Source organism: Falco punctatus (genome assembly GCF_963210335.1).
Source record: "Falco punctatus genome assembly, chromosome: 2".
Lineage (NCBI taxonomy): Eukaryota > Metazoa > Chordata > Aves > Falconiformes > Falconidae > Falco > Falco punctatus.
Genome location: NC_137581.1, coordinates 23,975,135 through 23,990,141, shown reverse-complemented (window position 1 = coordinate 23,990,141; position 15,007 = coordinate 23,975,135). Strand labels below are relative to the sequence as shown.

General features: G+C 37.0%; 1 protein-coding gene across 1 annotated transcript in view; it reads left to right on the top strand.

Moving 5' to 3' along the window:
* Nucleotides 1-11,253, top strand: part of UBL3 (ubiquitin like 3) — a 55,413-nt gene extending 44,160 nt beyond the window's left edge. Inside the window, exons 2-5 of the mRNA XM_080376465.1 lie at nt 647-755; nt 4,324-4,410; nt 8,972-9,049; nt 9,457-11,253. Of these exons, the coding sequence (XP_080232591.1) occupies nt 647-755; nt 4,324-4,410; nt 8,972-9,049; nt 9,457-9,509 (327 nt within the window). The 3' untranslated portion in view covers nt 9,510-11,253. The remainder of the gene's footprint in view (nt 1-646; nt 756-4,323; nt 4,411-8,971; nt 9,050-9,456) is intronic.
* Nucleotides 11,254-15,007: the final 3,754 nt, after the last annotated feature.

Sequence of the window (15,007 nt, the reverse complement as noted above, 5' to 3'; positions counted from 1 at the left end):
TGTATTGCATGATCACCACTTTGCTTGTAGTGAAAGACGGGGTAGAACAGAGTTTTGCGTTCAGAAGACTGGCAGAGGGATTCAGGTTCTATGGCAGCAGGGACCGAGGAGGGATGCTGTCTGACTCCCTGGTGTTTTGCAGGAGCTGCAGTGGGTGAGATGAGGGAGGACAAGTAACGCTGGCGAGAGTGTGCTAGGGCTTTTGCTGAGGCTTACAGTCTATTCAGGTGCATGTTTTAATATTTTTAGTGCTCTCTCTTCAGGTCAATTTTTCAGATTTGCATTTTTCCTCTTCCTTCAAGAAGATGGGTTGCCAGTGTGTCTTGGCTGGAATTTTATTTTTTTTATCTGCTGAAAGCTTTTTGTAATGGCACAGTTGATTGATTCAGTCACTACTGATCAGAATCTTCCAGTATTTATAAAAAATGCCAGCTGTTAGAATTTAATTTTCCTAAATTATGTGTAAACAAAGAAATTATTGATCTGTTTGACCGCCATCTTAAACTGTTTTCTCAAATCACTTTGGATCAATCTTCTTCTAAACCCAATGGCACCCTTTTAGTAAATTTAAAAAAAGTAATAGCAATAATAATAATTTGTCTTTTCTGGATATTTTCCTAATACTGCTTTTTTTTTTTTTTAACAGATAAATTTGCGTCTCATCTTGGTAAGTGGGAAAACGAAAGAGTTCCTATTTTCACCAAATGACTCCGCTGCAGATATCGCAAAACATGTGTATGACAACTGGCCGATGGGTGAGTAGCTGTGTGGCTTTGGCATTTTAACTGGCAAGCTAGAAGCTCCCCTGTATTTTCAGACTAAAGGGTCAATAAACCAAACTCTGTCCTCAGTGTTCAAATTAAGTATGTTTATTGTGTATCTGGGCATAGATTAATATAGAAATACAACTGTCAACTTGCATTCTTTTTCCCTGTTTCTTCGGTTGGGCAGAGTTTTAGATGTCTGGACTGTTTCCCACTTTATTTCTAAAATTTGCTTCCCCAAAGTGAAGTACTTCTTTCCCCCTATCTTTAGATACTTTTCTTGATCAATATTGTTAGAGGATCTAGTAAGTGTGAGGAAATGTTGGAGATATAAAGCCTTTTAGGTGTGAACAGCTAATGTAAAACATGGCATGTCACAGGAATGCTGCATTAGTGAAATTGAGTCTGAAGTACTTCTTCCTTACTGCCTTATCTTGGGATGGATCTGTAATAATGATATTTATCCAGGAAGAAATCAAATATAAAAGAACATTTTAAGAGACATTAAAAGACTGAGGGAAACTGGGATTGTTTGTATGAATATATTTGGTGTTATGCAGGAATACTAGCTTCAGAAAATGAAATTGAAAGCTTATGATGTGTATTTACATATGTGAACAATTCCATAAAAAGAAGGTGCTTCTCTTCTCCCCAGCTATGATTTTATGGGAAAATAGCCAAAACACAGACATAGCATTACATACGGTGAAAAAAAATATGCTTCTTTTGGTACAGGACTTCATTTGGGTTACTGTTTTGATGTTAAAAAGACTACTATTCTCACTAAAAAATTGCAGTATCGGTTTCAGTGCTGCTTTTGTCAGAGAGGTGTGGTGGATGATGATAATTCATGCCAAAAAGTTAGTGTTGATAATTCATATTTTAGGCCTTAAATTGGTCTTTGAGGACAGGAAGAACAGGCCTTCAGGGGACTTACTGTTTGTTTTGTGGGGATACGGCACTATGTATTTAGTGAAACATATAATGGAGGAGGTTTTTAGTCCTCTGAAGTATTAGATATAGATGTAAACCACTTTTACACTAAGAAATCTGGTTGATGTAGCAATATACAGCTACATACTTTAATGTACATATTTTATTGTGTGCCTACAACGTAGTTGTCATGAGCAAATGTTCTTTGTGTACTTTTATTTGAATTAGTAAAGGGAGTACAAGTTTATGAACTTGTACTTATGAACCATATGGTCTTGTGTTTCCAGTCTTGTAAAGAGCTTGAAGGCTGCAAATACTGAGCTCATAGTTGGGAAGACACCCAGACTTTAAAGTCTCCTTTTTTTGAAAAAGAAAAGTAGAACCAGACATGGGAGCTTTTAATTCAAATACCTGCTGTCCTGAGGGAGTGCTCTAAGTCTTGATGAATATTTAATTGCCTGTGCAAAGAAGAATAGTGTCAGTTTAGAAGACTGAGGAAAAATCTACTTCAGAATAATAGTGTATAGGTTTTCACAAACATTAGCTCGCTAGCTGTTCTCAGACTGAAAGCGCTGCTTTTTGCCACAGGACTGCGAAATCTTGATGAGGACTAAAGTTTCCTTGAAGTAGACATGATAGGAAATGATTGTTTTTACCATCATTTTGACTTGTCTTGATCTTATGGGAGAAAAGTGATGAAATATCCTCTGTCACCTGCTTGCAGGATTAAGGCGAATCACTCCTTCCCTTTTTTGGCAATACAGTTGTTGATTAAGGATCTCTTGTAGTGGTAAATGCCAGATTTATATTAATATATATATCACCTAGCTAGGTTATCTGTTCTCTTCTCCACCCCCCCCATTTTCTTCTAAGCAATATTAACTTTTCTCTTGTACAGCAATTATCTGCTGAACTAAAAAAAAAAAAAAATACGTTAGTTTGATAAATATTTTTTCTCCTTGGCTCATTTAATCATCGGTGGAAATTAAAAATTGAAAGCATGTCGGAAAGAAGTGTTTCATGCTGCCAAACAAGAAGCAAAAAATTAAAAGGATGGATAAATTGGCAGCTTAATGACAAGTAAAATACCTGTGCAAAAATATAGTCTGTCTTCTTTTGATTGCTGTTTTACGTCATTATGGCATTGTAAACTGGCTGAACTTCTCCTCTTTACAACCATAGTATAGTAGAGTTCAGACTGTGTGGTGTAAAACAAAATTACCCGACCATAGCAAAAAGGGTATGGGCTTGATTTGCAAAAATTGAATTGGACCTTGAGTGTGGAAGAACTTGAAATTCAAATAGCTTGGTTGTCTAATTTGATCGAATCTTACAAACTAGGCACATGGCAGCACCCGGGGACACTGCAGCCTCTGCTGTTGATACCAGCCGTGCCTCTGCTGTGTTCTGGGGCTGCGATGGCTCCTGCTGCCCACGTCTCTGCCTGCTTGCTCTTTCACACCATACGCCTCTCCTACACTCTGCAGCCGTGGCTATTGTTTTAAAAGCTTCCCCTTCTTCCCCTTTCAGTTCTTCTTTTGTGGTGCCAGTTGCTACTGCCTGTATGTTAATTGTATATTTCCAGTGAACAGGTTGGTTTCTGTTGCTTGTCCTGATCCCTTGCTGAATGTTCATCTTGCTATATAAACACTACAAAAGCAGAAAGAGAGAACATTTGTGAGCAGCTGTGCCAGATATCTGGTCAGCTAAGAAACAGAAGACACTGTATTCCCAGAGAGCCCATTCAAATTCAGCATTTCAAGGTTTTACAGTTTTTGTTCTGAAAGCAAAGTATGTATTTATTTGTTGTTCACATCGTGACAGGGAACAGTGAGAGAGTGGGAAAACATAATTTAAGCTTATAAATTATTTATGACAGCTTAACCATTATAGGAAAATGCATGCTTGCTTTTCCCGAATCGCTCTTTGCCACATAAAAACATCCACAGGTTGTCCTTTGAGAAGTTCCTTAAAATGGATCTGTCACTGTCTGCTCTGTGAGAGCCCTCTGTTCAGGCTCTCCACAGTGACTGTTCCCGGCCGCTCAGGTCACTGCCCCTTCTGGACATGTAACTGGTTGGAGCTGGCCGTCGTGGAACACCGCCTGAGCGGCCTGCCCGGTGCTGTGAACTGAGAATCCCATTTCCAATGACCCATCGCATGTGCTTTTGCTGTGCTGTTTCCCATTGCTGGAGAACGGCTCCAGTTAGACAGTTAGCTGGTGAGGAGGAGGAGGATGGCTTGAGAGTCTCCTGAGTGGGAAGAAATTAAGGCTGTTTTAGCAAAGTAGATATTAAGCCTCAGGAAGCAACTTGCAATCATGAAATATTTTGTGTAGGACTTGTATATGTATGAAATACCTCATGCAATCTGTGAAGTAAGTTAGTAATATTTATACTTGCAGGCATAAAATTATGTCTTTCAATGCCCAATGTCAAACAATAAGTTTAAGAATAGTTTTCAGGAGTGGTAACCTTTAATTACCTTTCTGTATCTTCAGCCAATGCTTTCTCTTCAGTGTTTCATGCAAGATAGTCCTGCTCTTAGTTTTCTTCCTGGGTGAAGGTGAGAGAAATAACAAAAGATGTTTTTATTACAATGTAACTGAAAATTGTCTCCTTTTCAGATTGGGAAGAAGAACAAGTCAGCAGTCCAAATATCTTGCGGCTTATTTATCAAGGGAGGTTTCTTCATGGCAATGTGACATTAGGAGGTATGAAAATAATTTTCATTATGCATGTTACAGCCAGGCATAGGGTCTATTTATTTACGGTGCAGTAAATACTACTTTACTGTTCAAGATCACAGTATGGCTTGCTATATGCTACTTTTGCTCTGCATAGAGCAACATTGTATTTTTCAATCTTGTTACCACTAGTTGTTAAACTTCCGGACATACTGCCTGCTAAGTCAGGTCTCCTCTTGCAGAAAGAAACAGTAATGCTGCTTTTATTTGTTGTCTTTCTCAATGGAAAATTTTGTTCCCTCTCTGTTACAGTGCACTTGCAGGGCAGGCTACTTCATAAATGTCTGAAGTATTTTAAAATGTTAGATAAACTTTATGATGATTGGTTAAACAATACTTTCAATCTTAGTGCAATGAAGGAAGACACCACATGAATGAGAATGAGGTTAAGCATTCTTGCTGTCCAGTGCTCTCCCAGGGATACAATTGCATAGTTATGGGAAAACAAAAGTAAATGGCTTCACTTCATATGCTACAGAAATGCAATTCAATTATGCCCCCTTGTGGCAAGTGTTCTACCGCAATTACATATTTTGATGGGTATCTTTGGTAGAGATACGACGCAATGTATAATAATGTATAATAATAATCTTTTCTTTTGTAGGTAAAAATTGCCACTGTGAATACTAGCTATATCAGTGACTAAATTAAGCGAGACTTTCTTCTCTGGGCCACTTTTACATTAGTACTTCTGCTTTCTGTGTATGTTCAGATTGCTCATGCATTTGGTGCTTGAGTGCAATACAGAGAGGAGAATATAATACAAAATCACCAATGAAATGTTTTTGAACTTAAGATGAACCTGAAAAGAGTATTTTTGGATTGCTTATGATGATCTTTCCGTGAAGAAGTGGCTGGGATGATAGAGCCATTGATTTGCTTTTTACATTACCGATGTTGGCTAGTGATGTACTTTTAGGCTAGATTTACACTCTATATAAATCAATTTTTAATGCTGCTATATATACAAACAAAATCATTGTCAATTCAGCTGGGAGAAGCTGGAAATTTTTATTCACTCTTTAATTTGTATATTTATCAAGTGCCAATGAGTGCAGGTAGTAGCAGCTGGAGCAGGGCTGAAAGACAAATGTTAAGTCTTGGATCATCTCTGCAATTTGAGATACTAGTCTTATCCTACGTTTTCCAGGCAAGGATAGCTAAATGGGATTTTTCTTTGTTATTCATCTCTAGGTGTTGCTCTTGACCACCAGTGCTAGTTCCCTTTAGTGACATTTGTCTAAGTCTGAAACAACTTTGAATATTTGTTTAATATACTTAATATATTATTTAATGGGTTAAGCTGAAAAATAATAGCTGCATGCCGTTGACTCTTCCATTAACTCAGGATTTTGAACACTTGGGTTCAGGGCATTTTTGTTCATTCTTAATCATTCATGCGTTGCAATTTAATCATCATGATTTGACCCTAAGGATCTTAAATGTGTACTAGTGGTTTTCAGAGATCTTTCTGTTGCTATATTGTTTTAAGAAAAAGACTCCCCAAAACATTGGCTTACTTCAGTACTAATGAAGTTATCTGGAGTAAGATTATACAGCTGAGAGGGGAGCAGCAATTCATGAAGCAGCTCGAAGAGACTGTTACTTCAGTTTGCAGTGTTCATTAGATGTAACCCTAAGGGAACCTGGTTATTGTTAAAAGGAGGAGGGAGGGGGGAGGGAAGTTCTTGCTAAACACAATAATTGAGATTCTTATGCTGTTGGAATACATTTCCATGAAACTTTTCTATCTGCAGCTTTCTATAACTGAGTTGTTTTATTTGCTTTAGGTGATTAGGAAATACTGAGTGGAATTCGGACCTCCTGTGTACTGAAAGTCACTTTATCACTTAGTGAAATGAAAGTTTCCAAGGAGGTGTTTTCCTTTTTAACAGGAGTTCATTTTTGTTCACATTTTAAAATGACATTGTAATGTTCTAGTTGTAAACTCACATATCTACATAGTATCTTACGAATTTGAGACTCCTATAAACTAGGAAGCCTCAAAAAATAACAGATTGATAGGAAAAACTGGCTTTTGAGTGAAAAAAAATATTTTAAAGGAACCTTCTCTTTAGCCAGCTTCTCTGAATGGGCCATCACTACAAAAACAGTAGAACTAGCGGCATTGGAAGTGGTAAAGAAAAATAGACGCCTCTGTAAAGCTTGCTGTGCTGCTGTTGCCTGCGGTGCTTGAGCCACACTGTTTTGTTGTGTCCTGACTGTGTAAAGGGTTGGGGAATTAGCTAGCAAGGCAGAATCAGTTGTTCACCTTCTAACAGGAAATTTCATCCTTTAGCTAAATATTTGATCTGCAGTTTGCACTTGAGAGAACATTAATTAGGGAGGTAATACATACATAATTGACAGTTCTCCATTTCTTGTTAGATAATAGTAATCGGCAACATTTTACTTCCTTATTTAGTGGGGAGGGAGGAAGGGAAGCCAACCCACCTTGTGTCATACACATACCGAAAGAGGGAGTGAAAAATGAATTATGACAATAGAAAATTTGGAATAGGAGTGGAATTAAACAGGTAGGAAAGGTATTAAATAGAAGTTTGGTTTAAGTGAGAGAAAGGAGTGAGAGAATGAAGACAAGAGCCAGAAAGGATTACTGAGGATAGGCTGGGGTGCTCAGACTGTGTCAGGTGCTCCAAGTAAGAAGCTGGAAAATGCTAATAAAAACTTGTATGAGCTATGCAAACAACTAGCTGAAATTAGTTAATTGAACTATTAGCATACTTCTACTTGATTACTGTAAATAATTAATCTCCACAGCTCACTAGTCAAGTCTCCAAGTGTCTTGATGTTACGAAAGATGTCCCTAATGTGATTAGTTTGGACTATTTTGCTCTTTCTGTAATGGCTTCTTAAAAGAGTTTATGTCATGAAGACAGTCCTTTTCCATTGAGTTTTAACAGACTGTTAATAAGCTCTTTTCAGAGTTTTCAGTTGTATCACAGAATCAAGTACCCAAAATACTTCATCCCTGTCAAACTTCAAGCTGTCATTGGCTTCTAGGTGCAGGCACAGACAGCACTTCAAGTAAAATAAGCAACTTTCAGGTCTGACTTTCTATAGGGGAGATGGCTTTTCCCAAAGTACAGCTACCTCAAAGAAGCTTGTGGAGCTGTGTATCATTCCATATGCTTAACCTGTGTTTTAATCAGAACTCACATTTTTCAAACAAATATATAAGCAATTAACATGGTTTAGTAGCAGTGTTTTAGCTAGGCTTGCGTTGAATATATGTGGTAACTGAACACTAGGTTTATATTTTTTTAACTGAATTTTGAACCTGTGCTGTAGTGATTGAAATAGGCATTTTTCTCTTCAGTTACCTTCAGGTTTATTGGACATTCATTATGAATTTATTCACTTAAAAATGCCTTGGTGCACTGTTTGTGAAAATAGAAGAGGTAAATGGGATTTGAGACGACAGGTTCTACTCAGGTCAGAATGAATTTTGTGTTTAGGGCTAAGTTCTTGTTACATTTAGCGCTACCTTTTTTCCCTTTGTCATGTGGGGAGGAAAAAATTTAGAGCAACATTACCTTATATTTCTCAGCAAAATAATCAAGGAAGATGCTTAGTCTTAGGAGCTGGAGAGAGGACACAAAATGTAAAGAATTGTACAAATTAACTCTCCACACACACATGCGCGCACACACACACTAATTGGAAGATGTCAAAGTTCAGAATATTGGATCTGGCAGTGAGAATCTGCTGAATACAGTGAGCAAGAGAATCCTTTCATTTCAAGGAGACTATAAGTTAATAATAATTTATATTATACTATAATATAAATATTATACTACAGTGCTAAAACTATAAATATAGCACTTGTTGGTATGCTTAAATCAGAATGTGAAAATTATCATTTTAGTTTTAGAAACGAGCAGAACAAATTGTGGAAAGCTCCAGATTTGTCATTTTGTGTTACTAAAGTTCACAAAAGCAGCTTTGTAACAGCTACCTTATCTGATTTAAAATGTATTAAGTTTGATATTTTTCACATGCAGCTGATGTTACAGATTAATTTTAAAAGGAAAGATGCAGACATTTTGTATTTTGTAAAATCTGTATCGTGGATCAAGGTATGTTTTAGGAAAATCTGTTTTGCAGTAGTGGCTCAGCGTTGTGATGTCTTGGGAGTAACAATTTAGTGGCTGAATTAGCCACTTTTTTTCACCCTTATTGATAAAGAGTTCTTAGCACCTCCGTTGGCATGAGTGCCAACTTCTACTTTTACTCAAAAGTGTAAGGCTAGGTTTCCTAACAGGAATATTGTGTCACTAAAAGCACAACGCTTTAAGTGATTGTTAAGTTATTTAAGTGATCCCAAGACCCTAATCTACAAAGCTTTAGCCAGAAATGCCTTTAAATCCACCTAGTAAGCAGTTCAAACCTAACAGTATGAACTTTTTGAACAGACGCTAATCCAATTACAGGTAGTTTCAACGGGGTGTTTTGAAGAATGAAGACTGCTGTAGTTATTAATAAATGTCCCTTTCTTCTTTTGCAGCATTAAAACTTCCTTTTGGCAAAACAACAGTGATGCATTTGGTGGCTAGAGAGACATTGCCAGAACCAAACTCTCAAGGTATGCTGTGCACTAGAGCTATTTCTTACTCAAGTACCTGGCAAAGCAGTCAGATCTCTTACAGGCTTTTGAGTATTTCATAGTAGAGAAGAGTCAAGTCCTTTTGGTCTTCCATGAAGCAAGTAGTGGAATGCTTTTGTACCTGTTGTTTATAGAAAACTAAGAAATTAACTTGCTGGTTTATCTTTTTTGTAGAATGCAGAAATTTACTCAAACCTTAAAAGCTTTCATTTTTATTGTTTAAAAACTACTCCTGAGTTATGGTTCAGTTATGTATGCATGTGTGTAATAATATTTTTTTTACTTAAAATAGTAAAAAACCCATACTCGTATCAAGCATACTTGCACAAAAAACAGCATAATTTGTTCACATGTCATTTCTGAAGCAAACGTTTTTTGCTCCACAGGTCAAAGGAACCGTGAAAAAACTGGAGAAAGCAATTGCTGTGTAATCCTGTAAACCCTGTTAGCTTTACCTGCTAAGTGTGATGTAATATAGTCTTTGTCTTTCATGCTGCTGGAATAGAAGAGGCCCTACCTTGCTTCAAACACCTGTAGGAAGAGCCTGTCTGTAAATCCATGGAACTGAAATATTACACGAACACTGTCTCATTAGTCTTTTTTTTTTTAAAAAAAAAAAAAAAAAGATCGATCTATGAACACTTTCATTGTTTGTTTTTGTTTTGTTGGGTTTTTTTTAATTCCTGCTCTCTGTGTGTTGAATAATTTTACAGTACATCAATTCTTGAAAGAATTCAATCTCCAGAAAAGTTAATGTGTTGTTTTCCATAGCGGGAATCATTTTGCTACCACAAAAATCTCCATTAACCGGATCTAACCAGTCAAGCTTTCTAGATGCAATTTGCACTAAATACGGTTGACAGTATATTTCTCATCAACAATCTCTAACAATATTTTAGACACCTAGTAATAACCTTCAATGTATAATGCAACACTGGAAAATGGTTTATCTATAATTAAAACAAATCTCACTTATGGCCAAATCAAAGGAAAAACTGTTAAGTCAGTTATAACTAAGTCAACCTTGGTGGCCGAACTGGCACAGAATACTAACTAAACCAAGTCTAACTATATATATTTTCACTGCAACAAACAAAAAAAACTATGTGCCTGTAATTTAAAAGCACTCTGTAGAGGGCTGCTGAAACTGATTTTTTTTCATTACTGCATGCACTCTGATCTCGTACGTTAGTTGAGTGCTTATTCAGACAGCACAAACAAGTGCAGAGAGTGCATTTCCTAGCCTTAATATGGGAGGGGTAATTTCCTGTAGTTCATAGGCTTTTATTATTGTGCATAAATGTTAGAAAACATCATTTACTAATCAATTTTATGTATTTGAATATTGGCAATTGGTGTTTTTCAGTCATTTTCTCATCTGTACCTTAGTGTCCAGTGTCATGCTTACTCATTAGAGACTTCAGAAGAATTATTAAAGTTTAAAAAGCAAAAAGAAAAACTTCTGCCATAGTATTAGTTTTGTTTCTTTACATATTCTGCATTTGGTGTTAGTGCTTGCAATTGTATTAAAATCAGAAGCTGATTTTTGAAGGCATACATAATTAAAAAGGATGCCATTCTTTTATTTCATATCAATAATTTAAATGTTGATATGCTAAAGAAATTTGCACAGCACTAAAGCATGAGCTAGTTTCATCTAAACCTGTAAAAAAATAAAAATAAATAAAAATTAAAAAATATAAAAGATTTTATATTTTTTCACTGGGGAGGAATTCTTCCTGGGTGAAACTACAAATGTGTAGAATATATTTAATAAAAATCTTATAAAATACATAACTATAGAAGTTAAATATAGATTGGCGTGTAGTATAATAGACAAATATTCCATATAAATAGCTTTAGCCTTTAAAAAAAATGAGTCACAGGTTGACATTGTGTTCTGTACTTAAGTGTCCACAACTCTTACAGATGTTCTGTGTAATTGTTTTTTCGAATGATTGGCATCATTCAAATGTAATCAAATGTTATTTTATTCATTGTTACTGCTTTGATGAAATGCTTTATATGCAGTAGATTTAAAAAAATATTGTTCATACTGATCAGAATTAAATTTGTATAGAGCAGAGTTTTAAAACAAATTGTAAATAGCACTAAACATTTTCTTTCTGCAACCTGTACTGATAGACTCTTCTGTAAACTAAATAAAAGAATAATGTAGTGCATTTTGATGGTGTTTTAAGGGTTGTTATTGGGTCTGTAACTACTCTTACTAATACTTCTTGATCTGGAAGCTAAGGACAGACTCCATTTTATTTATAAAAAAAAAGGGGCGGGGGGGGGAGCAAAACCTGCTGAAAACTGCTAATGGGATTTATCGCTTCAGTTTTGTTTTCCTTTCGTGTCAAAAGAAGTGGCCCAGAGGTGGTTTTTTTTTCTGGAGAGCGCGAGTATGGACAGTTGCAATGTACAGCCGTGTCACACCTGGCATACCTCGCAGAAGTTATGTGCTCATAACTTTGTATTTGTACAAACATAAGTTTGTAGTCTTATGTACTTACAGTCAGGAGCATACAAATACCTCAGGGTGCTGGGAACTGCGATGACAGCATTATGTGCTGGCTGCCTGAATGAATCTTGGGAGGGAAGATTTCCTTGTACTCTGCAATGTAGTTGCTAAATAAGTAACCGTAGGTACAGAAACTTTATTAACAAAAAAAAAAACCAAAAAAAAAAACAAAAAAAAACCCACCCCAACTTGATAAACATTGGCTTGAGAAAGCTCCTAAGTAACACGGGCTCAGATAGGAAATGGCTATGATAATACATGAAAAAGAAACAGGCTGAGGCAGGACATGTTTTCTTAGTTAAGTGTTTTGGTTGCACTGATTTTTGAAAAATGTAATTTTTTGGAAGTGTAATCTTGGTTTGAAAAAGTAGCTAGGTACTTAATACAGTATAAGTGCATGGAAATCCAGTAGCTTCTGGTTAAGATATTTGGCAAGCTTGAATAGCAAAGTATGTGGAGTTCCCTTTTGTTGAAATGAGTAAGATGTATATATGCACATGTTCGAGCAAATCCTTAAATGCTGCTTGGCATTTGTAGTGTCAGCTTGCCAAAATAACTCCTGCAGTAAGCGGGTAGAACCATTGCTTTAATTTTCAGGCAAATTGTCAGAGCTTTGCCCATTGCAGAGCATTTCTGTTGCAGCGTGAGGCGAGTGGAAAACTGGGAGGGGGGGAGTTGCTAAAAGATTTGTGCTTTTTTCCTTGGATGCTTTGTATTGTGGATTGTGTATTTGCCAAAACAAAAGCAGTAGCTCTTAATCCCAGATTCCTCAGCCTTGCTAAAGTTCAGGCATACGCTTCTCTTCTGTGTTGATTTGAGTCAAGAGGATACTCGCAGCCCCAAAAGATTAAAGCTAAGTCTTTGCAGGGTCAGGCTGTCAATATGTTGAAGAGTTTGACATTTGATTTTCACTGTTAGACAGAAATTATATTTTTCCCTATGGATAAGTTAATAGATGTCATGAAGGAAGGAGGGGATGAATTGAAACCTTTCATATTCTAAAATGTCATAAAGGGACGACATCTGTCTCCCATACCATTGTGTGGTTATCAGTCATAAATTAATACTCGCAGATGTGAGGAATATCTGGTAGCAATGAAAGTGCTCTGTAACTTCTGTTTTTTAAATGGTAGCAAAAATCTGACCGTTGAAACAGTCTTAGGGATAAGCTCAGCTGCTGGAGGAAGAAAGTATGGGCCACTGTAATGTTAAAGGCTTTGCTAAGGTGCTACATTGATATTAATCCAGTGCTGATCTCCGCAGTCTCTGAATTACCTTTCCTTCGTACGCTGCATTTACACCAGGAGGAACAGTGATTTAATCTAGAAGATAAATATATGGCACTCTGAAAAAGCTTCCTTTGTCTCTTATAGGTAAGAAGGCAGGCAGCTATTTCTGGGCCGGCCCAAAGTTGAGAGTTTCTGCTGCTGCTTTTTGGGGAAGTAAAGATTGTGTATTTTGTGGTTCTGTGTGCGCTCTGCTAAGATTTATACCAATCTGACTTCAAGAAGCAAATAGGAAGATGGATATACTTCTCAGTCTAAAACACTCCCGCTAACTTTATGCTAATGAAATGGGTAAGCTTAAGCAGATCTTGTTCTATACATCCCATGTGAAGCGGTGTTTAGACCATTAGCAGCAGTTGCACCATTGAAACTGATGGGAATTCTGTGCTTAAATCAGAGGAACTGCCAAGATCTGCTAAGATTCGTAAAGGAGAGTTCCTACCCCCTGTATTTCTTCTGAAGTAATTAGATTCTTCCTAGATACTCTGTCTTGGCCATAACTTGTCAGCATAAAGCTTTTTTTTTTCAGAGCACAATAAAAGGCATTTGTTGTTATTCGAGGGGCTGACAGTAATACATAGTTTATGATAGGTTGTGGGCAGTCCTTGTAAGGTAGTGGCATACCTGTCCTTCTGTGCCACATGTACGTGCCTGTGAAGAGGTTTACAAGCTGATGTGCTTACCAATTTATTATACTAGACTGGAAAATGACAAAACCCCTCTTTATGCTCTGGGTATTTCCAGTATTTCCAATAATATAAGATTAACTTCTGTTTTGTTTGGATTTTAAATTGGTAAGTTTTTGGGGTTTTTTTAATTATTTCACTGGTCATTCCTTTTCCAGATTAGAAAGTGGTGAAGATTATTAAAGCTGAGCTCACAAAAATTAAGGAAAATTTAATGGCACCTTATCAAGCTCATGGAATGGATCACAGTGACAAATGAAGTTCAGCTTTGAATGTAAAGGACAGCATAGTTAAAGCAGAGTATACTCGCACAACTCTTGAGGTTTAAAATTACCTGGATCAGTCCAGGACCAAGTTCTGGACATCATGGGCAAACACTTTCCATTGCAAATTCCTTAGGGTTTTGAAAATGGTAACAAAAATGAGAGAGCTGAAATGTAGAGCTTGAAGGGAATGAAAGGTTAAAATAGCTGCAGATATAACTAATACAGAGAAAATGCATGGAGAACTTCTGTTTTTGTCTTGTCACTTTATTGGTCCAGTTTTTACATTTGTCTTTAAAGCAGAGGTGACAAATTCAAATCCGGTAGAAAGATTTTTCATGAAATCAATGGCACGCACTTCCACCAGAAGAAATAAGAGGAGAAAAGCTGAGCAAGATCTAAATGGAAAATGGATCATTGTATTGATGAAAATGGATAGAATTTCCAGAATTATCATAAAGATGCCAAACTTCTTCTCAACAAAGTAGTAATTTTTGTCCTTCAAACATTAACTTTCAATGAAGAGCCCGGCTCTTAGGGGGAAAAATGCTTCTGGCGCATTACCACCTCCGTTACGTATGAGCAGCTGCATCACGTAAGCCCCAGCCTGTGCGGGACAAGTGTATTGTGTACCCTGGTAAGACTTTTTATCTCTACAAACCTGCTGCTTCCTGAGAAGAACTTTTGGTCAGAGTCAAGGTGATGTTTGTGCTTTCTGGAGCAGGTTTGAGGGATTAAGCTATTGTGTTTTAGCTGGCAGAGAATGTGAACTGCAGTCCTAAGGGCAGAGGTTAACGCCTCTTGAGCGATGCCAGGGGAAAGCACCCTGCTTTTCACCTGTTCAGAGGACACTGGATTTGTAGGTTGTAAATGTTGTGACTCTTCTACCAGAAGATGTTCCAGCTCCGAATTACCAGGGTGAAGTAGCTCAGACTGTGAATGAGGGGCATGAAGGGGATGGATGGTGTTTGGTCACTTCATGAGGCTTTCAGTTGTTACCTGGCAAAAAAATGGGATTGGGATCTTGCACCAGTCGTTGTGGGGGCAGAGCAGCCGAGTGGAACTGCCTGTAGAGGTTAGATTTGAAAAAGAGTATTTTAAAAAAATCCGTGATGCTGAAAGTCAGCTCTGTGCTGGATGGATGATAACTGGACTTGCAGACTGAGACAGGGAAA